At 34.0% G+C, this 25,365-nt stretch overlaps 1 protein-coding gene across 6 annotated transcripts in view; it reads right to left on the bottom strand.

Moving 5' to 3' along the window:
• The window catches only part of EPHA7 (EPH receptor A7), a 165,759-nt gene extending 141,615 nt beyond the window's left edge, over positions 1-24,144 (bottom strand). For 4 of the 6 annotated variants that reach the window (XM_079148376.1, XM_079148378.1, XM_079148381.1 and 1 more), the window contains exons 1-3: positions 23,799-24,143; positions 19,325-19,389; positions 15,117-15,786 (exon numbers count right to left, since the gene is read on the bottom strand). In XM_079148376.1, the coding sequence (XP_079004502.1) occupies positions 15,117-15,786; positions 19,325-19,389; positions 23,799-23,895 (832 nt within the window). In that variant the 5' untranslated portion in view covers positions 23,896-24,143. Of the gene's footprint in view, positions 1-15,116; positions 15,787-19,324; positions 19,390-23,798 lie in introns of all 6 variants that reach the window. The other 2 variants (XM_079148377.1, XM_079148379.1) reach the window with 1 other exon arrangement.
• Between the last annotated feature and the right edge of the window lie 1,221 nt (positions 24,145-25,365).

Below are 25,365 nucleotides of genomic sequence, written 5' to 3'. Positions count from 1 at the left end.
AGGAAGCTTAACGAGAACTTATTCTACAGCAAGGCCAAGCTTGTCATGTAATATGATTCCATGTAGATGAAAACACTACAAAGTTAAATTTATGTCAAAATGGTAAGTCTGTAGCTACAGTGATTAGCAAATGAAAATATGGAGTGGCTGGAGGATATATCCTCACTTATTTGACCAACACACAGAAAAACTTGCTGATACACATTCTCTCTCTCTCTCTCTCTCTCTCTCTCTCTCTCTCTCTCTCTCTCTCTCTCTCTCTCTCTCTCTGTCCATCACTCACTTTTTGAAGTGTCAGATAACATTATTTCTCAAATGACAGGGAGGGCTTCATTTGCTATGCATAAGGTCAGTGAATATTAGCTTCATTTACACTTGGCTGAGAATCAGTAGGTGTCAACAGTAGAGGCTTAGTCCCTCCACTAAACAGAGTTAGAATCTGACAGAAAGCTGCCACTGAAGAAGATGGATGATCTTCCTTGCTGACCCTGCTCCCCACAAAGTGTCATAGTTAGGGTCTCTTTCTATCTCTACAACAAAAGACCCTCTCTGAGCTTCCCAGTGGCCTTCAGTTTTATTAGTGCTAACAGATCCAGACATTTTCATCGATTGGATTCTCTACCTTTTAAACACAAGATCTTGCCCTTTTTGGCTAGCTAAACCTTGGCACAGATGTCTATTTTTTTTTTTTTTTTTTTTTTTTTTCCCGTAATTGCTTCTCTGCTGCCTATTGGAAAGGATGCAATCAGACAGCAAACACACCGTGTCAGCCCAGAAAATGCTGAACTATTCAGCTCAGTTTCCCAATGTCATGTTAATAAAAGTGATTTCTCATTTATCTGTTGAAGTTAACCCTGAAATAATCTCAGAGTATAATTCTAAATGGAAAATTCAAACTCCCATGCCCTTTTGATGACTAATATGTGTACAACTACCATACAAAACTATTCAGAATGTAGGGGAAAAATGCTTCCCCATTCATTTTAAATAAAGTTTTCAACAAACATATTTTAATGTATGTAGCTAAAAACAGTCCACATGATATTCAGAATCATATTTTCCTATTGTGTAGTTGCTGAACATGTGATAAAAAGCACACAGAATACTGAATATCTAACAAAGATCTATCTAGAACAAAGACGATAGATAGAACAAGCACATGTTACCTTCAAATGTTGGCCATGAGCTCTCTTAATAAGTTGGAGATTTGCTACTTATACAATGTTCAAAAATGCATATGCTCAAAAGACTACAAGTTCTTAAAAACAGATCTATGCATAACACATTTTAGAGAAAATTACTATTTTGAATCATATATGAATTTATAATTCAGAAGCTTTAAAATATTATAATACATAATTGTTAAAATTATTTATTCCATGCAAAATATGATCTAAACTATTTGCACAGTTAACCAATAACATATATATATACCAATCATCATTATAAAAGGGGAATGCAAAAATAAAAGTAGATTTCACAAAAACAAAGATAAGAATATACTAATTCTAACTTATGTTAACTCTTTCACTAGATTGTAGGCAGAGTATAATGTGATCATTTTCCTTTGCTATGAAACAAAAGTGTCTAAGCCTAGATTAAAAGATTATGTAGTTCTGCATATTTCACTTAGGTTGAGGAAATTAACAAATTATGATTGAAAGCAACTATAAATTAAAATTTCTGTAGCCAACACATTGTTCTTAATAGATCAACTATAATTAAAACAAGTACACTTACTGAGATGGGTAAGCTCACTGAAAACATACAATACTCATAGTCATGCAAAGAGCAATGCAGGAGTATAGCGACTTTCATTTTTAACATCATATAGACTGTACATCAACAAAGCATTTTTTATTGTCTGAGTAAATAGTTTTTCCTCAAGAAAATTTCTGATAATTTCAAGTTAGTATCTGCAGCACAACTGTCAATTTAGACTTTTCTTTGGATAAAACAGAACAAAATCAAAAGTCTTCTAAGATGTATATCTCAGGCACTCATGAAATTTTATTTTTTTAAATAACTATGGCACTAAAACCTAAAATTCTGTAAGAATCAATTGTTATTCATTATGTACACTTTTGTTTTTAATAAGAGCAAGAAAATTCCTCACCCCAAATTTGAGTTCAGAATGGTTCATGTTCAACTGACCTAAGCAGTCTGCTAATGTGTATTCCCATAAATGTGTTCATCAATCAATGCCAACATTCTATCAGAGTCAACTCTGACCGGCAAGTGACAATCAGTTATCTACTGACATCAATGAATAATAAATAACCATGCCCTTTAGGTTTATATGAATAAAATGTACATTACATTTGGTGTAGATCACACATGCAAGAGTTGACCTGATTTTTGTTTCCATCTTTCTTTTTTTTTTTTATTTTCATCGTATACATTATAAAATACCAAAAAGAAGAAACAAGAAGGAAGGAGAAGGAGGAAAAAAATAAAAAGGGTATAATAAAACATCTTTACTTAATGTGAATTCTAATATACATCAGTGTTTCATTTTTCAAAAAGTCAGCCTAAACTTAGTCTCTGCTTATATCATATAAGCTTAAATAAGCTGTACTTAACAGGCTCATGGATATTTATGCTCTATTACAGATATAACATGTAGTTTGCTTTCTTTGCAACAGAGTACACAATGACAGAAAATCCTTAAAAACTAAAGATCAGAAGAAGTTGTGTTAGTATTCTAACCTTGTTCCTTACACAATCACCCCTAATCTTCCTTTCCAGCAGTAAAAAACTTTATTACTACACTCTTTCTTCTTATAAGTTTCCATTTCTCTTCCTCCAACTTAAGCATACTGTAATATAACTGTTACACATTTTTGAAAGAATAAGGTTTAAGAACTTTGAACACTCATAGGCACAACTGACTGTGTTCTTTTAAAAAATTAAGGATGGTCATTCTGATTATACAGTCACAGTTCTAATACTACAAAAGTGACTATAAACTTCAGCCTGATTGTGTGGTTTACTTAAATCTACAAACCAGTTCAAAATTCAAATTACAGTATTGTGATTTGTGATTTTTTTAAATTTATCATTTCATCTTTCCTTTTTTAAACTCTTTTATAAGCTTAATTTCACAAGGTTTGGTAAATCATGAACACTGCTATTGATTTTTAAGAGGCAAAAATTACATTTCTTATTATACCTAATTAGAATTCTATTGGAGCGGGGAGCATTGGCACAGGTCTGTAATCCCAGTGACTTGGGAGGCTGAGGCAGGAGGATTGCAAGTTCTAGGCCAGCCTCATCAATTTAGCAAGACCCTAAGCAACTTAGGGAGACCCTAATTTAAAATAAAAAATAAAAAAAATCAGGAATGTAGCTCAGCAGCAAAGCACCCCCCCCCCAAAAAAAAGTTCTACTAGAAAACATAAAGCAATGTGTGGTAGTTAAAACAGAGATACATGTCATCATTAGATCAAAACTTTGCAATGATAAAGAATAACAATTATTAATAATGTTCAGTTACTTCTTTTGATTATTAATAAGCATCACACTGAATATGTAAGATGGCTGTCATATAAGGACTGCAAAAAAAGGTAAAATGTTATCAGCTAAAAACTTACATTTCAATAAATAAAGATACAGAATGGGAAAGGCAGATGTACTTTCATTGTTTCAATCCATTTAATAAATGAGAAGGTATATCCTAAAATGTTTTAAACAAGGAATAGTGTAAGTAAATAGAAGAAGCAATTGCCAAAGACTAAACCACTATTAGAGAAGATGCAAAGAAATAATAAGAAACAAAAAAAGGAGGAAGAGGAAGGAAGGAAGGCAGGCAGACAGGCAGTGATTAAGGGAGGGAGGGAAGAAGGAAGGAAAGAAGGAATGAACAAACAAACCAGAGGGAGCAGGAATGAAAAAGAAATTCCATTCTACCTTAGTGATGGGTAAGCTGTATTAAAAAGAAGGCTAGGTACATAAGGAGTGATATTCTCCTAATAATCTTGAAAGTCTATAGGACAGTTCTTTGAATTTAGAGTTGCAGTACTCTATCATACTGGAGAAGTTTTCAAAGTAGAGAAATGATCAAATCGTTATGCTCATCCCCAAAAAAACAGTTCTATACATGACTTTTTAAATTTTGTAATTTTATACTTCACTGAAACACATAAATCTAAATTTGATTTGTATAATTATTATAGGAGGAAAATAAACTTCAGGCACAGAAGGAATTGTAGCCTATAATGAAATTTAAAAGTTCTTGCCAGTTTTCCTTGTTTTCAAATGAGAATAATGACCTCACTATAAACCTGGAGCCCATGCTTTCCAGCTACAGCTCCCTCCCCGAATGTTTAACATGTGCTAAATTTAAGAGTTAGTTTTGTAAAACAGATTTTGCAGAACTGTCCTTTTGCCTTTCCAAGGGCTGAGGGGATAAAATCTGAAAGATGCACAGTGGAACTCTAGTCAGAAACTGTCTGGTTCAATGGCAAAGCTTCTGTTCCTGCTCAAATCCTAGGTGTCTGAGAGGTAAGAGATGTCCACTATTCTCATTTTCAAATATACTAAAAAATAAATAAATACATAAATAAATAAATAAAACATATTTATACACAATTGCCATAATACTAAAATCATATATTTATTGCTAAAATTCATCTTCTTCAGATCTAAAATATTACAGAAATACAGCATAAGTAAAAGTGAACTTATTTTTTCTTCTCTTCCAAGACACATTCTTCAAGTATTACATGTGACAAAGAAATCCTTGAAGCAGTTACTTCACAATTAAAAGTTGTTTGTAAATTTTCGGCTTTGTGAAGTCAAATTTAAAGACATTACGGTGGTGGCTTTATTTTCTTTTTTCTTTACATGTGTAATAATTCGAGAATTTTCTACAGAACTTTTTAGCCTATTCGTAATTATTAATTGTGACATCCACAGAAAAGAAAATCTTAACTGTTTAAGCACTTATAAATAGAGGCATTAGTGCAAAGCAATTTAGAAACTTAAAAATGGGTCAAGGGGAAAAATAAATTTTGTTTCCTTGTTCCATAATTTCCACTTGTGTTTTCCTCTTGATGGGTGTAGGGATGTGCTGAGTGTGTGTGTGTGTGTGATTGTGTATGTGCATATGTATAAATATTTATATGTATGCATGCATGTAAACATGTTTACATACATATGTGTGCTAAGGGCATATATATATATGTGTATGTATATTTTTATTGTGTAGACATGAGATGATGAAGTACAAAAAAAACAGAAAAAGAAAGCTGTGGTTTTAATTTTAGAACTCTCATTGATTAATTATTAGAACTACATTTGAGGATTTTACTTCTCCCATTGATTTAAAACAAAAATTAAAGTCCATAAAAAATAAAACCCTCTAATTTATCTTTAATGATGTGCACTCACATTCCAAGAATTTATGATTCTAATTGTCTTGTAAGAAACTATATCCTTAAATAGTACATGTATTTCCTAAAGTATCTTTGTTATAAAGAATGCATGATATTTCAGTGGGCAAGTAGTGAATCCTATATTCTGTCTCTTTTCAAGGATAAAACTATGTTATAGGAAAATATCAACTTAATTAGGAACAGTATGCAACATAATTTATTTCTGTTTATTAAAAGTAGATAAAAAGAAAGATTTCTAAAGCTCCGCTAGGTTTATTCATTTAAACTATTATTTTAAATTAATGTCATTAATGTCATTAGGTAAAATTACCTGCATGGGAAGTAGTTTAGATAATAATAGTAAACTACTAAGAAAATAGATACAGACTATATAAATCACTGGAAAATATAAAGTCATATGGTAAGCTTACTAATTCACTTATTTTCCTCAAAATAAATTTTTATTACATCTATTAGCTGGTAGTACAAGCATATTCTTTAGACACACTCCTCTACACTTCTATTCTAATTCTCATACAGTTTTTTTAATGTTCTTAAAAAGTAGAGAAGCATACACCAATATAAAAAATCACTGATAATTCAACTTTATAAAAATATTAAATGCAAGATATGCACTTAAAATTATATCTGATGAACCTTATACTTTATTGATAAAACAACCATGGTACTGGTGGTACTCCCTTCTCCAGATCTGGTTTTTCCACGAAAAGCTATAATTCAGTGCTAATGACTTTAATACAGGTCTGAGGCAAACGAATGTGACCAGAGGTAAGGGAAAAAATTAGGTGACACATGAGGCAAGATATAGAGCAAGCACAGTGAGTGTCCTTTCAAAGCTGCTTTACTTCCTAATGCTTTGAAGACAAGAGAAAACATTATGGTCAAAAGTAAGCACAAAATGGTATGAATCTACATCGAGTGCAACCAGAGAAATGGAAAGTTGTGCTCCATTCATGTACAATGAAAAGAAATGAATTCTGGTGTCATGTATGACTAATTTTAGAACAAACAAAAATTAAAAATTAAAAACAACCAGTAAATTATAGAACAACAATGAAAAAAGTAAGTAAGTAATTTAAGTGAATGAACCAAATTTTGGTTCCTAGAGAAAGGCTGTCATTTGAGACTAATACTGCACTGTGACATGCAGATTCAATTACTTTTAACAAAGTTTAGACCATTGGTAGAAAATTAAAATAAAAAGTCTATAAATCATTAATTTTATCTAAACTCCAAGTTGAATTGTTTTAAATAAAACCTTAAATTATATGTGTATGGGACATTTAACTTGTAACACATTGACTTTACATCAATGACCTAATGAAGATATGAATCCAGTCCATAAAATTAAATGTGTGAGTTATTTTGCAGGCAATGATTAATTTGAAATTATTTAAATGTGAGAAAAATTGAAATAAAATAATTTTCTGAAATCTTCCTCTATGATTCATATATTTTAGGCACATAGAGAAAAATATCACATATATAGCTGAATCAAATTTCTTCATGAAAATATTATTTTCATCCAATACAACTATATTTCATACTTTTATATAGATAAAATCATTGTAAATAAAATGTTTTACAGATTATTAATAATTATCTTAGAGAAAATTTCTGTAAATTATATAGAAAAATCAAATTAAATCCAAAATATTTGATTTATATTATAATACTACCTGGCAGGAATTGAAGCTAATTTAAGCTTCCACTAGAAATATAAAAAATGACCATATACTTTCTAATATCAGCTTAATTAGAAATGTTCAAAATCATTTAATAAATAAATTCAAGAAAACTAAATCAGACACATTAATTTCACATTTCCTTCCTTATTTTCTCCTTTCTTTTATTGCTTCTTCCTTCTTTCTATTCTTTATTTACTAATTGATTACCATACTCAATGTATTGTGGGTACATAAAAAGATAACAGAAGATGAGTTAAAAAAAAATGTAGGATAATGTTAAGACTCATACAAAGTCCAAAAGGAAATTGTGGAATGATTCTACTTATAAAAATTACAATTATATTTCCTCACATTTAAAAAAATATATGAACAGCTATCTCTGCAAAGTACATAAGAAACTGATAACAGCAGATGCTTCTGGAATGGATGTCTGTGGTTCTGGACCACGGGGATGACACTGCTCCAGATCCTTTACTGACTCAAAAATGCCTTAAAACAACTCTGTGCTTCTGAATGTGAATAATTTAAAGAAGTGTGGGGAAAATTATAAAGGTAATGAGGTATAATTCAAACTAGAATTGCATTTTGATAAAAAATGGAACATACATACTTTCCACTTTTCAGAAAAGAATATCATATTAGCTTAGGGAATAATTTCTATATTTTATTTCTATTTTTTGTTTTGCAATTAAAATATTTATGATACATAATTCAGAACCAAAACAATATAATTTTAGAAGAAAAATTATTTTTCCATATAAGAAATATAAATACCTCTCCAGACCTCCTTGATTTAGAAAATGCTTTCAGACTCTTGGCTCTGTTTCCCAAGACGTATACAATGATAAAGAGGGTGAAACACCTCTCATTTCATTTGAGGAGGGAGATGGAGAAATTGGAAAGAAAGAAAAAAACAGCAGAGACAGGAAATGGTAACAGATAATGAAGGCAAACAATTATTTTCATAGAAATAAGTTTCTCAAATCTGGATCAGCGTGCTGTCCATATTTGTAACGATGAGCACATCACCCTCCTTTATGTGACAATGAAAATAAAACACAATGGACAGTTCTTGTGCTCCCAAAGTTTAAGATGACTCCTAGAGAACGGTGATGTACAAAAGTAAGTTAATGACAGGAATTGCAAGTAAGAAAATATTTGCCTTTTCATTGGGTAATTTATGAGTAAATATTAAGAAATCTGATAAACATTTATTGGAAGACTAAGGTCATTCATTCAAGGAACCACACTAGATACTGTGGTATGTCAGTAGAAAGCCTAAGTTTGGGGTGTTACAAAGCCTCACAGTGTATCAGGGAAGTACATATGAAAGTACATATGAATAAAATGTAATACCATGCCATTATTGCCATGGGGAGAGGGCAGAGAACAACTAATCAAAAGGGAAAAATTATCAAACTGGCTATAAATAGTATTTAATTTGAAAGTTCTAAATTTTTAACCTAAGTTACCCTTGGTGTTGTAAGGCAACTACAAGATAAAGTACAGATGTAGAAAATAATCAAGGCATGGTAAGACACAGAATGGTACTGACCCTAACCACCAAAATTCTGTCTAGAGAAGTCACAGAAGAAAGCAGGGAAGCTTCTTTCAGGATGCAGGATTTTAGTACAGTAAGTGAACATGAGAGGCATAGCATTTAATTAGCTTTCCTGGTTTTAGAGGCCAAATGTTAAATAATAGGGCATCCCAGAAATATCTACAAATATGCTTAAGGTAGAGCAAGACCACTGCCAGGCAGGGGAGCAAGGACTTCAAGGACAATATGTGACTGAAAGTTAGAAGAGATCATCAGGGTCAAGATGAAAGGATGTGAATGCTAACCTAAAAAATGGGGAATTCTGTGGACAATTAAGAGCCTGGCATTTTCTCAATAACAAAGGGATCTCATACATATTGTGATTTACAAAGTGATTCTAGGTGCTACTTAAAGAACCAGAATAGGAAAGAAAATGACAAAGCAGATGAAATAGAATGTTAGGAAAGACAGAGACAAAAATGTTGAAATAATTATAAGTGAAGGAAAATGCTCAGATTAGTATTGCTGATTTTCTAGCTATTCTGAAATTACATTTTCCTAAAAATTTGCAATAGATAAAATGCTCCTCTATTAAAAAACCAGGAAACTGGTTATAGATTCTGAAGCCAGAACACCTTGATTAATTAAATAGGAGTCTGCCACTCTGATAGTCAGTACTTAACCCATCTTCAATATGCTTTGTTTTCTTTACATTAAAAACAAAGTTTATATATATCATATACAGGTGATGTACGCAAGCTATTATTTACTATTGAGATTTCTTATTAATACTTCAATTAAAGTAGTGCTTTATATTTGGGTAATGATAGTGCATGCATATTAGGCCAAATGACATAGTGACACCTTCCTCTAAGATTAAATTTATTAATACATGTGAAGTACTTAAAATAGGGCTTGCTATGTATTAATAACTAATGATCAAATGAATAAAATCTATCAAATGAATAAAATCCTATCAAATGCCTTGAAACTCTCCACTTTTATATTGCTTAAACTATGCTTGCCATTTACTGCAGTTTCATTACCTGCTTTATACAAAAGCTAACATAATTTTAAAAACCCATACTTTGAAGGTACAATTCACCTTGTATTTCTATGGGCTATCAGGTTACTTATAAGTAAAAATTAAATTTTGAAAGATAAAAATTAATTTCTCAATATTTTAAAATCTCTGAGAGGAAAAAAAGATCACCCACAATCTCACCCTAATATAGTCATTGTTATATGAATGACCCATTTATTCTTTTCTCTGGTATATTATGCATGACTCTATCAATATATGCAAAAGTTTATTTTCTTTTTCATTTGATATTATTAAGACAATTCAAAATTCCTATCATTGACAGGCAGCATTGATATTTTAAGAACTAAATTAAATTAACGTGATACACCTTAACTTCAAACATTCCAGTTGTTTCCAATATTTTAAGATATATACATTGCTGGAGAGAAAAAAAGCCTAGGTCAGAAGTTCTTTTATTTGAGTGTCCTCCTAAGTAAATATCTCAGGTAAATTTCAGGTTTAAAGGATATTTAACTATTTGTAGTCTATGAGATATACATTCATTCATTCATTACTATGAAATTTCTTAGCAAATTTCTTGTTGCATTATTAATAATAAAATAATAGCAAGTATTCATTGATTATTTGCTATGTCCCAGATACTATTCTTAGGGTTTCAACATGTATTATTTCACTCAATTCTGACAAGAACCCTGTGAGGGAGGTACTATTTTTATTAGCCCCATTTTATACTTAAAGAAATTAAAGTTTAGAGAGTTTGTCCTACTTTATGTACTTGGTAAGTTGTGGAGAAAAAATTTTAAAATTCTATTTAAAACTCACAATTCCATGTAGTCATCTTACATTTCTGTAAATGTTATTTAATTATGAATACTATGCATTTTAAACACTTATTTTTATCATGAAAATTGATGGTACAATTTACATGTTACTTGTCTATAAAAAATAAAGAATGATTTCCAAAATAAGTTTAAATATTATTACAGCTATTAGGTTGAATGCATATTTTAATTTATAGAATTATATGTGATGTGTGTATAGCTTTACATTATTAAAATAGTTATAGAACTGCTAACTTATTAATGGAAAATAATTAGTGACTATTAACGAAATTTCTTATAATGAACATTATACATCTATATACATGAAATCGCCAAAAAGGAAATTTCTGTATTTTAGTTTTCACAAAATTTAAAATTGAGCAATAAATGAGGACAGTGAATCACATTTCTATGTTCTGAAATATGTGCATGAAACTGCATTATATCCTTAACTTTCTGCAGTTAGAATGATCCTATATTTTATCATATTATTAGAAAAAACACATTTGAAAGTGAAAAGAGGCAAGAATAACAAGTAAAACAATTATTCTAGGCAAACTGAGCATTTGGTTACTCTACTTAAAAATAATGTTTCATTAGTTGTTTAGTAAATAAGATCTACTAGTAGAATTCCAGAACAAACTGTAGCACAGCAGTATAGTATGGTGGGGAAAAAAGACAAATTGATAATCAGGATTCTTAATTCTCATCTAATTGTGTCATTTATTAATATCTCCAAGCTTTGATTTGTACATATATTGAAAAAGAGAGAAAAACATAAAATTTTCTATCTTTTAATGATGTGGTATTAAATGAGAAAATGAACATGATTATTCAGCACAAACTGTGAATTTCCTACACTAATTCAAGTTATAATACTCAGCTCTACACTTCTGCAAATACCATTCTTTTTAATTTGAATAAAATTAAACTGAAGTTATAAAAATTTAAAATATATTTCAGTATACAATTTTATTAGTGCTTTCAAAACTTTTATGTACATGTAAAACATAACAATCTACTCTCAGTTTTTAAAAGGACCATGTTTTTAATCTAGGAAAATGTATTGGCTAGTTTGACTACACATTTCAACTTAAGGGTAAATTTTTCAAAATAAATTGTGACAATAAAAACCTACTAACTAGAATTATATATTTTAAAGTTACTGTAAAGAAGTATCCTCATAAAAGCATTATATTTAAGAATTAGAAGTTTTCCAAATATTAGATGTGAGAAATGACTGACTTTTAAAACTGAGTTCTTTTTTCAAGCTCATGAAAAAAAAAAAAAAATCACTTATATCAACTGATTAAAATTGTGCTCAGTTTTCACTGTTACTCATATTTTATATTATCCTCTGTCAAACATATAATGGGCCACCACATCAGGAAGTACCCAGATAAACTTTCCTTTAAGTGACTAACCACCCTCATTTGGCTAGGGACTCACCAGCATCCTCTCTCAAAACATTAGTTTTCCTCAATATGGTACTGGATTTGTTTTCAAACTCTTAACAGAATCATTGAAAGGAAACAGGAGGAATATTATAAAGGCAGGCCTGGATTGAATCCAGAGACAAGCACTCTTACAGCAATGCACTGGAATTATGCCAGGGAGAGAAGTGCTTTTGCAAATGAACATGGTTCCATAGTTAAGTTTAAGGTATTTAATTCCTTTGTCAACATCATCAAATCTAAAAAACAAGAAAGTTATGTCATAAACAATTTACCTGACTTACAGCAATGCACACAATAAGGAACAATAGGAGGCATCCTGCCTTCTATAATCATGTTTTTTTTTTTTTTTTCTAAAATAGACTCTCACTATTAACACCAAATTCCAGCTATTCCAAGGCAGCATTGATGTCGATGACAGTGGAGTAATTTTAGTTTATTTTTAGGTACCTTATATTACTTGCAATAATCTTGGTATTCAAATGTGGTTTCAATTCTTAAAACTAAAGTAATTAATTTTAACAGTACCACTTTTAAAGAAATGATTTTGCTCACTTGGAAGAAACTGGGAAATTGTTTTCATAGTAAATATATCTGTTTACTGTGGTTAAAACCTTTTTCTTATTAAAAATTTTCTTAGATTTATAGAACTCAAACACTTCCTGTTTTCTTTTTCTTGGCAAATAAATGTAGAACTCATTTGAATTAAATTACATAAAATGAAACAAAAAATTATTATGATTTTCATTACAATATTTAAATTTTAAAACAGCAAAACTTTGGATGTTAGTTCCTATTCTTTTCTTAGACAAATTTAATTGTGTACTTTTATATGTATGTCTGTTCTTATTTTTCCCATTTTTAAATGTGTGAAATTTTAAAATTTCATTTCCACATCAACTAAGATCTGAAAAATATTGAAACTGGCTGCTTTTACAACAAAAATGTAGTAGTGTTCTTAAAATTTTGAAATAAAAGTTACCGTTAGAGCCACTATGATTTTCAAGTAACTCTTCATCATTTCTAATCAATAAGCCTTTCACTGAAATGAGTAGTGCACTAGCAAGAATTTCTTCAGTGGATATATTTTTATACATACTCTGTGCAACAGCATTCTACCTACTAACAGTGATTTCTACATACACTGTAGGACCTGCTAATTCTACTGAATTAGTGAGGGACCAAGAAAGAAGACAGTGGGAAACAGGTTCGGCTTCTTCAAGGGGTACAGAAGGATGCTGCTAAGCTGTTCTATGGGACCTGACATATAGCACCTCCATTTGTTTCGCTCAGAGTTCACTTTACATTGTCATGTAAGACGTAAATAATCAAGTTTTGAGCCACAGTACTTTTTATACTTAGCAACCATCTTAATAAAGAATTTAACTCTTCAAATGGTATGAAAAATATATTTGCAGTTACTCTATTAAAAAAAGTTTATCCAATAGAAATATAATGTGAGCCATGTGTGTCATTTCTGAATTTCTAGTAGCTACATTAAAAAAGAGTAAAAAGAAACAGTTGAAATTTATTTTGATATTATATTAAATTTAACCCAATATATCTAAAATATGACTTTAGTTTGCAGCAAACATTTTTAAAAATCACTAATGACATATCTTACATTCCTATTTTGTACTATGCCTTTGAAATTCAGTTTGCAATTCCTATTTACAACATGTCTGAATTCAGAGTAGCCACTTTCCAAAATGCAAAGAGCTACACATGACTGTTTTGAATATCACACATCTAAATACATTTTTAAATTGTTATTTCTTCTTTGAGTATTTTACTGAAATAAAAAATTTATGGGGAAATAACATGATTTTTATGTTGTATATGGGGGCACCACATGATACATATGAGACGTTTAACTTCAGCAATATAAAAGAACATTCACTATGACTCTTCTTATTTTGTGATTAAAAACTGTAGCAATATTGCTGCTAAAAGCCCAGGCTGCAGAATCAGAATGCCTTTACTTTGAATGTAAGAAAAGGCAAGTATTACGAATATAACACCAAGCAAGCTAGTTAATTATTCCTAGATTCAATTTTCTACATTCTAAAATAGACATGATAATCATACCTACCTTGTTAAGTAAGCTAATATGCAAAGCACATAGAATAGTGGATGAAAATAATAAGTTATCAAGAAAATTCAGTTATAATAGGTATTATTAGCTCTAGTCCCCTCTAACCTACCTAAAAGGCTGCTGTCATAGGATCAAAAAGAATATACAAAAGTTTTTTTTGGTGATATATTATGTATTATAAGTTATAAGTAATTCAAGTAATATAATTTTATAATAAGATATTTTTTCAGGACCTACATGTACAATAATATCTATCAATTTGAAAGGTTCATGTGATGTTGTTTTAAAATGAAAAATACTAGCCAATCAGTTGACCACATGATGCTGTACAAGAGAAAATCCTGTTTTACAAAGGAAAGAAAAAGATTTAGTAATTCGTATGCTAGTATTGTCTGAAAATAGAGAACATTCAGCTGATGTGCAGATAACTAAAACTTCACTATGGCCCACTTTCACAAAAAATGTGGTCCACTGTAACTTGACTTATCAGAAGAGCACTCATTTTAATACCTAGTTCAGGAAAGAATCACATCTTTGGCAGAAGTAAATGCAGAGTTATAAAGTGAAATTTGATGATTTCGTGTCAAAGCTTTATTATTTATAATAAACATTTCTAAAGTTTGTAAATGTATTAGTTTATGTCCTGTCTATCTGTAAAACTCTTGCTAGCAGTCCTCTTAAACTTCTATTTTCTACTACTAAAAGGCCTTAAAAATAGGAGGAATCACATTTCATTAAATCCTGATTAATGTCACCTTAATCCTCCTAATTCTAACCCACCTATTTGGTCTCCTCTCTTAAACTCCATAGCCCAAAGTACAACTGTTGTGTTCCATATCAGACAAATTAAATTTTATTAACAAATATCATTATCACCAATATTTACTGCATATCATTAGTGCACATATCACAGTAAGCATTTGCTAAGTTCAACAGTGACTTTGTGTCAGATCTACTGAATTCGACAGCTGGGATAGAGCAGATTTGCTTGTTTGAATAATTATTATTACTTAAAATGTCTGACATTTGAAACAGGAAAAAATTCAAAGTAGAATTGTAATAGCACATATTACTTACGTTCACACAAGTCCCCTTTTTGCTGGTAGCCCGCTTTGCAGATACATTTTCCAATGGGCACTAACCATTCTCCTTCTGCACTGCAGTGCATCCTGGGGGAGTTTTCCGCCTCTTCCTCTGCACTGCTGACACATGTCCCTCGAACCTCAACTAAAGAGGAAAATTCTGAACCAGTCACTGTATCTGGAAAGATAGCTAAGTTCTCAATAATGGACCAGCACTTCTTGTAGTATACTTTGACCGAAACCAAAGCTATGCAAGCCCCTACATCCTGAAAGGCAAGATAGAATCCCTTTTTGGACAAAGGTCCAATCTCTCTCACCTCAGTGTTAAGCTTCATCTTTCTTTCACCAAGGTCACCTTGGGTAAAACTTTCATCTGCAGCAATGGTGTCTATTTTTACATAGAGGTTTTCTCTTATATTCCTGCCAGTATCGTAGTCTGTTTCATAATAGTACAAATTAAAGGTTTCCTTGCAAGTTCCCAGTACTCCAGGAAGACTGTTACAATCCCTCAGAGTGAATTTCAATTCTACAAAAATCCTTTGTGCATTGCCTTTCGAAATCCAGTTAGTCCGCAGCCAGTTGTTTTGGTTGGGCTCCATGACCTGGCACACCTGGTATGTTCTTATCGGAGTATAATTCTCATCCAAACCACTAATTTCTTCCCACTGTAAAATTTTAAAGAAAGGTCATCAGTTATTCAGTTAAAGAAAAAAAAAAAAAGAATGATAACATGTTGCTTTTCAAAGTGCGTGAAGAATCTTATACTATATCTCAAATGTGGATAGTTGAAAGTGTTACGCTGATTCTTATACCAACAAACACTGCAAACCAGAGAAAGGATTCCCACTTCAGCTTGGAACATCACTTATGTTGCTTGCTTTGTTTGAACATACAATAAATATTTCATTCTGTTTAATATCTGTTTGCTAGTGTATTAGCATTTCTTTTTGCATGTTTGCTTATATCTATATTCTTCACTGAGATGACAATTTTTATAGACTAAGACTCACAATTATTTAAATTACCATTTAAAGCATATACACTTGGATGCATAGCAGAATTTCTGAAAACTCAGTTGACATTTTAAGTGGCCATATTATATTACAACTTAGAGATTACCTAAAAACATGGGGGAGAAAATGCCAAGAGAAGTGAAATATACGAAGTATTCAATGACATGTTATTTACAATGCGAGATATATTACGATCTTTTCAAAATGAGGTATAAGGGAGTAGCTTTTTACAGAGTTGTTTATATATGAAGTATTGCTTTAATATTGTACATAAAGCCACACAACTATAAATAAGTAGTTTCAAAAGTGATTCGTCTTTATAAAAATTGTTTTCAACAGACATTCAATAGACATGACAAATCAGCAAGTGGTACCCCATTTAGTAATGTGCTTTCTGACAGGAAACATCAGAAGTTTAAAAATGTCTATTCATATTGTGACACAATATATACTACAACCAATATTATGTGTTTGCACCAAAAAACAAAAGAACAGGCAGTTTAGTAACAATTTCAAAGATTGTTGAACCGTATATAGTATTACCTACTGCTCAGTAGTAAAGAATTCATTTTATCTAATAGCCTTAAAAGTTTAAAATAAGAATAGTTTCTGATCTTTCTTACTCTTAGTGGGAAATTTCCTATTTTACATCTATGATACCTTAATACTGAAACACATCTGCTTGCATTAGATTCAAATATAAATCAATAGTCAAATATAAAAATATAATAGTATGAAAGTTCAAAATCAGTATGTAATATTTAAACTATTGTTTCAAGAAAAGATGGGAAAATAAAGTATTTGATAATGAGTTTTATTTGTTAAACATGATTAGATTTATCAGTTTAATTGCTTTGTATAATATTATCTTCTTTTAAAACTGTTGTTCAAAAATTAACAGAACTGATAAGTTAGCAATGCACTACAATTTAGAAATTTCCCATAATAGTTCTATAATATAAGCTACAATTTTATTGTAACAGGCTAGTATTATCAAAGGTCTTCAAATATAGTAAAGAACCAATTTTCATGTTGCACTTTCACATAGTACAAATTTTGTTTAACTAGTCAACAGTACTCACATTTTTTCCTTTGTTTCAGTTAGTTGCTTATAGTCTGTTTGGCACTCAGCCAAATATACAAAATTAATAGATTTGGATGAGTTGATTTTGGTCCCTCAATTAGATTGAAATTATCAAATGAAGTAAAATTGGTAATGTCAATCAACCAAAAAAGGCAAAATCCTCAAAGATAAGTGTGTTTTTGACAATTCCTCAGTTTGCAGAAACCAAGGCTAATTATTAAGAGGCAATGCATTTCAAGAATTCCTGTATCTACCTCAAGAATAACTTTTTATTCTATGCATAAAAAATTAATTTAACTTCCTTGAAGCCCATTTAATTTTAATTTTTATTTAAAGCTTTTTATTTCTGAGGGGAAATGTTCAAGAAAATTGTTATATAGGTAACAAAGAGTGAGTATAAAATGTAGATAAATACATTTAATGCAACTCTTGCTTTATGATCTAAAACTGCAATCATTTCTCAAATGACACTATTGGGAAAGATATCTTAATATAGCCACTGTGTTTTTATAGCATACTTGTAAAATATTTTCTCAACATGTTAATAACAATTTTTGTCCAGTTTTCAATTTAATCATATGAATAAATCTGTCAAATATGGAAAATATTGTCAACCTCATGTTCTAATAGTATCTGTTGGTTCATACTGTGATATATGTTTAATAATTAGCTCAATATTCTCTGTACTGATAAAATACCCATTTGAGACCAAGATAACTTTGAATGTCATATTTTATCATTTTGCGGATTACATGGGTGACATACTACAATCATATATTAGTTTACTTCTTTACAAAGATAATACCATGCTCTATCTCTGTTTTAATTGATGAATTGTAGAAAATGAACAAAATCTGTCATTGGCAAGAAAAGTGTTTCATTTTTAATCATCAATATCTTTCTATTATGTACATTATTTTACTCAGGGAAATCACTTCACTTTCAGGGAAAGTATTACATTCATACCTCAAACTCAGTGCACTTCAATATGTAATCTGTAAAATATTTGTCACTTTTTCATAGTTTACTGTGACAAATACAGATGTGATCTGAAGCAATTTCTCAAAAATTAATGTAATGAAAAGTTTGAATGTTTTAGGCAGATTAAAATTGTCCACATTGTGCATTCCTAAAACTAACTTTCAGTTCATGACATATTGATTTTAATATTGCTTTTGTACTGAAAAGTCCCTTTCAGACTTTCATTCTTCTATTTGCAGTATCTAACAGAATTTATATTCTCTCAGAATTCAAGTTTTTTTGATTCCAGATTTCCTCATGTGGTGGAGATAAACTTAAGTAACACTGGGGTAAGCTCACCTTTCTTGGAGCACTCTGCCTGAATAAGGGATGAAAAATGTGCCCTATCCTATAATTAAAGATAAGCTGGAAGTCACAGGTAGTTAACAAAATGTAAATAATGTTTCTCTAAATACATGAAAAATAACTGTCAACATTTTAAAAGTTTATTTCTGTTCTGATAGACTTTTATTGCTACATTTACTGCAGCAGATTTTTACACTAATGTGGCCATTCTGCCATTACTATTGATTAATAACAGCAGATAGCATATGATATAAATATGGAGAATTTTTACAGCAAATCTTATGCCTCAATGTTAAGCATATTACATTTTTAGTTACATTTTAGAGTATGTTATGAATGATGCTGAAAGTAATTTTTAAAGAGGATAAGAGATTATACACCCTTTTAAGCAATTATACACAAGATACCTGGTGATTATACTACAGAAGTGTAAAGCAACAACAGCAACAAAAAACAAAGGTTCAAGTGAGTTTGTGAAGGGAATGTCCCCTATAATTAGCTAGTATTTACAGCCTGGACCCTGAAGTATGATTCCACTCACAATAAGAACTCAAAAGCTATGGTTATAGGGATAATTTTCCCCACTTACCCAAGTTCTAAGTATGTCTTGTATATTCAAAGAACTGGAGTCTCATAACACAAAAAAACATTGAACAACATGTTTGGAATTAAAACACTTTAAATAAAAGAATGTGAATAATTCCCCTGGGGAACAGAGGGAGGTTTTTGTTTCTTACTTTAAAAAATAAATAGTGGTATTTTATAAGTAGAAGTACGTACCCCATTGGGTGGAGAGGAAATCCATTCCAATTCTGTTTGTTGTGCTTTAGAATCCAGCAGTAGTACTGAAAAAGAAAGTTTTATTTCCAAATGTTACATGAAAAATTTGAACATATCTGTAAGCATTTTTAAGATGAATCTAATTTTTATATAATTACCACTTTATGACATGATATTCAGATAACTTTTTATAAATGAATAGCACAAAAAATAGTCACTTGATTAAAGTATACTTTCTGAAGGAAAAGGAATAGTAAATATGAGTATGTTTTTGGTAGTCTTTAATTAAAATGTTACGATAAATTTTAAAACATAAAAGTGAGAGTAAAAAGTTGAAATTTGATACACTGACTACATAGGAATTACATGTTTTAGTTTTGTAAACCATTGAACTCTCCAAACTTTCTCAAATACAACAGCATGAATATAATAAGGTGTAATTCCCATATTACCCTTCAGTCAGTCACTAATTTATAATATTCTGCCAACTGTATTTCCTACTCCCTCTTGAGAACTGGAGTTTATTAAAAAAAGAAAAAAAAAACTTTTCAGTATTTTCTCTCTTGCCAAAGTGAACCTATAGATATTAAAAACTGCTAAGCAATATTATGAGGAAAACAAATTGACTAATATCTACAAGACATATTTTTGAGTTAATCAAACATCAGCTTTCACTATTTTTTTTGGGGGGGTTTCTGAATATTTCAGTGGATTAGCAAATTCTCAAAATGGTATATCTAAACTCTGAATTGACTTCCAAAACCAGCTGTATTCCACTTTTTACTATCAAAAGCCAGAATGCAATTAAAATATTTATAAAAGTATAATAAATATTGCAAATAGAATTCATAATTTAATGCATTAGAATATTGTACATTGATACACATTACTTCCAATTTGATATATTTTATTGCATTTTGGACAATTATTGCCATGAAGCACAACTGGATCAAACTGAATTAGGAGTTACATAAGTTTATGTGCTTTAAAAAATTCATTTGAATACTGCATTTTAGTAAACGCATTAATTTGGGCAGAAATCATATGAACATATATCTTTGGGTATGTAAATATACTTAACGTTAACCCTAGCAAACCGTTAAAATTTTGACTTCAAAATATGTAGTTGAATGATCTTTCAAATACTGAACAATTTTCAGTCACTAGAGGGAAAATGTGTACTACTTGAAAGGTAATGAAAACGTGTTAAGAAAACAAAGGAGCCCTTGATTATGTGTTCAACTGCTTCACACTCCTCAGTTATTTCCCGTAACTGAAGATAAGACAAGAAACATCAGTTTTTGTTTCGATATTTTATACTTGAGTCTATGTCACAAAAAAACCTTAACCACAAACATTTGACTTCCTTTCAATTAGGAAACATTCACACACTTACAACATATCAATCTGTATTTCCATTTGGAACATCAACAAATCGTTGGACTAGAACATTTAAGTGAAAAGACATATTTAAAGTTTATTCGTGCCTCAATAAGAGAAATGAAGCACAAGGAAACTGTGGGTTCCTGGTACTCTTCTTTTGAGACTGTCTGCTTCCGCACTGACAATAGACAACTGGATCCAAAATTCAGGTGACATTCTTGGGTGATTTTTGGGAATGAAATTAACATTGAGATTATCGTTTACTGCCACTGCCATTCCATCACCCCTCAGATCAGCCCCGGGGTGGGAGCAAAGGACCATAGCAGGGCGGTGATGACAAACAAGAGAGCAAGCAACATATCAAAACAAAATAAAAAAAACGACCACGGAGTTTTTAATCAGAAGCAGTCTCAAGTGATCGGTATATCACTTCCCCCGGTCCACTCTCAGGAAAAAAACAAAACAACAACAACAACAAAAAAAAAACAAGTGCGCGCTTTTTCCCTTTTGCTGAGAGTACCGAGTGCTATCCTCCCTTCTCGCCACCGAGGCGCATCCCTGCAGCTGATCCAGACGCGGGACACAGGTCTAGGGCTCCTGAGCTCCCCAACCTGCGGCGCAGGCCGGCGTGGGCGAGTGCACAGAGGCAAGATGCCGGGCGTGCGGAGACCCAGCCAGTCAAGGGCCGCCCGGGCAGCTGTGGCTTGCCGGGGGCGGGGCAGTGCCGTTGGCGGGGCGGGGCGGGGGCTGGAGACCTGCGCGCCCGCGGAGCCAAGCATCCATTAAGCTTTCGCCAGACCTGGCACTTCAGGGAGCCCGTGGCGCCCTTGCTCCAGAAAGAGCGGGTAGCTGGAGAGACGCATTCGGGAAGCGTCTCCTCTGAGGGATCAGTGGCGGCTACATTTACAGAAAAGAAAAGGAGCAGCTTCACTTAGCTTCTAGACGTCAGACTCTGACTTACACCCTCCCTGACTTACGTTCCCAGTAGCGGGAACTGACCTCCGCGAGAGAAAGTGCGTGGGGAAAGTGTAAGAAGGGGGGCCCTTTTCTTCTTCCAGCCACCTCCAACCATCCTAGAAGCTGAATATTCCCTCGAGGCGCTTCTCGGCGCTTACCCCTGGGTGCCACGACGCCCCGGGCCACCTTGGGGCTTGTTTGCTCCTAGAACGGCAGCTCTTGATCGCCACTGAGCGCTGGGAGCATAGATACGGAGAAGTCAGGCGCATTGGCCAACCACCCACCATAGAGCAATTCCCTCCACCTGTCTAAATCGTCTCACTCTTTCATTTAGAAAATTCAGGCTCCGAGAATCAGAATCCACTCCACGTAATTTGCACCCAGAAGAACCAAGCGAGCGAGCGAGACATTCTGGCTGCAGGAACCTCTCCCCCTAGTGATGCAGTTATTTATAGCTCAAACTCCTGCTGGAGTCTGCGTGTGCTCGCGCGCTGGTCTTTGCCGCGGCGATGTAAACTTTTTCTCCAGTCCGGCTACTCTGGAGGAATCGCGACAAGGTGGCAGGACTGCATGTTTCTGATCGCTAATATCAGGAGAATCGAAATGTGGCTTTTGGTATGTATGGTTGCGTATTTGTATTAGAGGTCTGTCCCTTTGCAAACACGTAACCATCAGCTCAGAGGCAGGGTTTTCTCTCAATGGGTTCAGCGCCAACGCAGAATGCAGATGTGGAAACTGGGGTCACAAGGTCAAGTTATTTGAAAGAGTAGAATATGGCACTGGGTTGGGGGGGTGTTCAGTGAACGAAGAGGGGTGCACGAAGAAAATGAAGAGCAGTATTAAATCACTCAATTTTCAGGAATAGACGAAGCTACGGCCAATACTACTCCCCTTCTTTATTACCACCATGACCTAAATCCAACAGATTCTTGCACTTTACACTTCAGAAACAAGCAATTATTCGTATTGTGTGTGTGTATGTGTATATATATATATATATATATATATATATATATATATATATATATATATATCTCGATCGCACACTGATATGGCCTGGAAGATGGGGTGGGGGGTTGTGACACTGATTAGAAGCAAGACACTTCCATTGACAGGATTTATTTTTCCTCAGCTCCAACTACAGGCACCGAAAGGTATTTTACCTTTTGTCAATGGTTCAAAGAAGATGAAGAAAAAAATAATAATAACTATACACAGGCGTGTCTAGCTGGCCAAATGAAACCTGATCTTTCCAACCAGAACTAACCCTGGATCTTCCCCAAGGCTTGGTCCCATGGACTCCTTAACTGCAGTACTGTGGGTCAAATGATGGGAGACTTCTAGTCACTCAGCCGGCATCTCATTACAAATTGCACAGTTCCAGCCCACCCCTCTGCCTCCCCAGCACTACCGTGCCCGCTGGGCTGCCGCTGCCTTAAGGACACTGGGCCCCGCGCGCTTAGCGCCCTGAATGGAGACATCCCCGACTGCCGAGCGCGGGCGCACGCGCCCCGCTTCACCTTCCAGGCGTTATTGTTCCGTGCGGACGGCCGAGCGCCAACCTCAGGCCCGCGCCGCCTCCACCGACGCAGTGAGCACTTCATTAGTAACCCGAATGTTCCGAGCTCTCAAAAGTCTCAGGCACTCTGGGAATGCTCCAGGCTCCTGACGCTCGCTAGAGGGCTGGTCGGAACGCTAGGAGCTGCGCTCCTCAGTCTCCAACCCAACTCTGGTCGCAGCTCCCACAGGAGGCGAACACGACGAGAAGGGAGAGGGGTAAAGGGAGAGATGTGACCTGCCAGAGGTCCTAGGGAATGAGCTCACTGGCAGTCCCTTTCAACCCACCCCTGCACCCTCCGAAGCCGCTGCTGCCCTCCGGACTGCCAGTGCTCGAAATCTCGCTCCCAGCAGATAGAACGCCCCAGGCGCGGGGCTGCAGAAGGCTCGGAGTAATCGTGGCTAGCTGCCTGCCAGTCTTCCAGGAGCTGCCTGAGCGGTGAGGGGGCGGGGAGCCGGCGGGGGAGGGTCGACCGGCGCCGGAGGCGCGGCCGGCAGCGCCGCGGACGAGCCGGCTCGTGCAGGTAGACAGCTAAATAAATAAGTCAGAACAAACTTTGCTTTCCCATCGCCTTACCTTCCTTCGCAGCCTGCGCTTCCCCTGTGTGTGCAAAGCGGAGCAGCCAGATGTAGCATAAAATAATCCATGAAGGGTACCGAGTTTGAAAAACCATGGTGCATGAGCAGGTTTTATTTTAGGTTTCTGTTATCTTGAGTCGCAGCTTTTTTAAATGCTGTCTGCTCCGAAGTGGGTTTCTATTATAATTACTGCGCTCCTTGCATCGATTCCCCTTCTCGGTCCAGGCCGGCTGCTCCACGTTTAGATTTTTTTATTTTTCCCCCCTCCTGTTCGTTCGCACCGTGTTTGCTGCCTGCAAGTCTCCGACTGCAGACCGGCCGCTTGCTCCACACTCCAATAATATCAATTAGGGGGGAGGAGGCGGGGCTCCGATCCGAGAGCCTCCGCCACTCTGACTGAGTGGCAGGCACAACCGGCCTGCCAGGCGGCGATTCCCAGGGCCGAGGGGCGGGTCCCAGCGATACGGCAGCCTCAACCTAGGGGGCGGAGTCCGAAACACGAGCCAATCGGCGCAGAGCGGAATCGGGTTGCGGGTCCAGGATTCCCTCCAGGTTCTGGCTCTGTTCGCGCTAGATGCTCGCAAAGGGAGGATGAGGATGGCAGCCGAGGGGTGTGCGACTGTGGGCGCTCTGCTTTTAGCAACAGCAGCTTTTGTGAAGCGGAATAAATCCGAGAATAACGCTCCCAGTTTACAATCCTCTTCATAGCTCTGCTCCTCGCGGTCTTTTAGAAACCAGACGCAAAGCCAGCCATCTCTCAGCTACCAAGCGTGGAGCCCGGACAGTGAAATGAGCTGTGCCTTTAAGTAAAGTGTCTTACTTTTTTGTTCCAACCTCCGCGAGTCGGGTAACTTTGGTTTTTGCCATTTTTGAAAAGTTACGACTTCTCTTTTTCTGTTACTCCAAGGGCAGTCAACTTTGAGCACGACCCCCAAAACACACACATACACACCATCCCTGGAAGAATAAAAGTAATCAAATGTATTATGTTTAAACAATGTTTGCAAGAGTTTGAAACAACCTTTGGCAAAAGAAACAGGCATAAAGAAAGGAAGTCTTTTGTTTTAAGCTTCCCTTCATCTCCGCTCTATCATTTCACAATACTTGGTTGACTGAAGTGGGACATTAGAAAGGAATCTTCACAGAATTCGTATCATTTTTCTTACATCTTTATCGTTTTCTGAGGTTTTTCTTGGATTCTTCCACTTAGATCGTTTCCCATTTCGCTGCACAAATTATTCTTAATTTTAAAGAAAGCTGCTATAGATCAAATTCATAAAGCAAGACCTTCCTTTTTCTCAAATATTTACTGTTTTCAGTAATCGTACGGTGATTATTCTATAATGATGTTCCAAAAGAAAACTAAGAATAAAAATGTAACCATTTCCACTTGAATTCATCCAAACCGAACAGAAAGGATAACTGCCTAGAGAAATCTGTTTTCCATTAGACAGTTTTGGACACTTTGCATAAAAGAAGTGGGTAATATAATAAGAAAAAGAACTTTAAAACCTTAATTGCCAAATCATCAATTTCAAAGGTCACTGAGTAATTTGATCATATGT

Source organism: Sciurus vulgaris (assembly GCF_902686455.1).
Source record: "Sciurus vulgaris genome assembly, chromosome: 7".
Lineage (NCBI taxonomy): Eukaryota > Metazoa > Chordata > Mammalia > Rodentia > Sciuridae > Sciurus > Sciurus vulgaris.
This window is presented reverse-complemented; position numbering and strand designations above follow the sequence as displayed.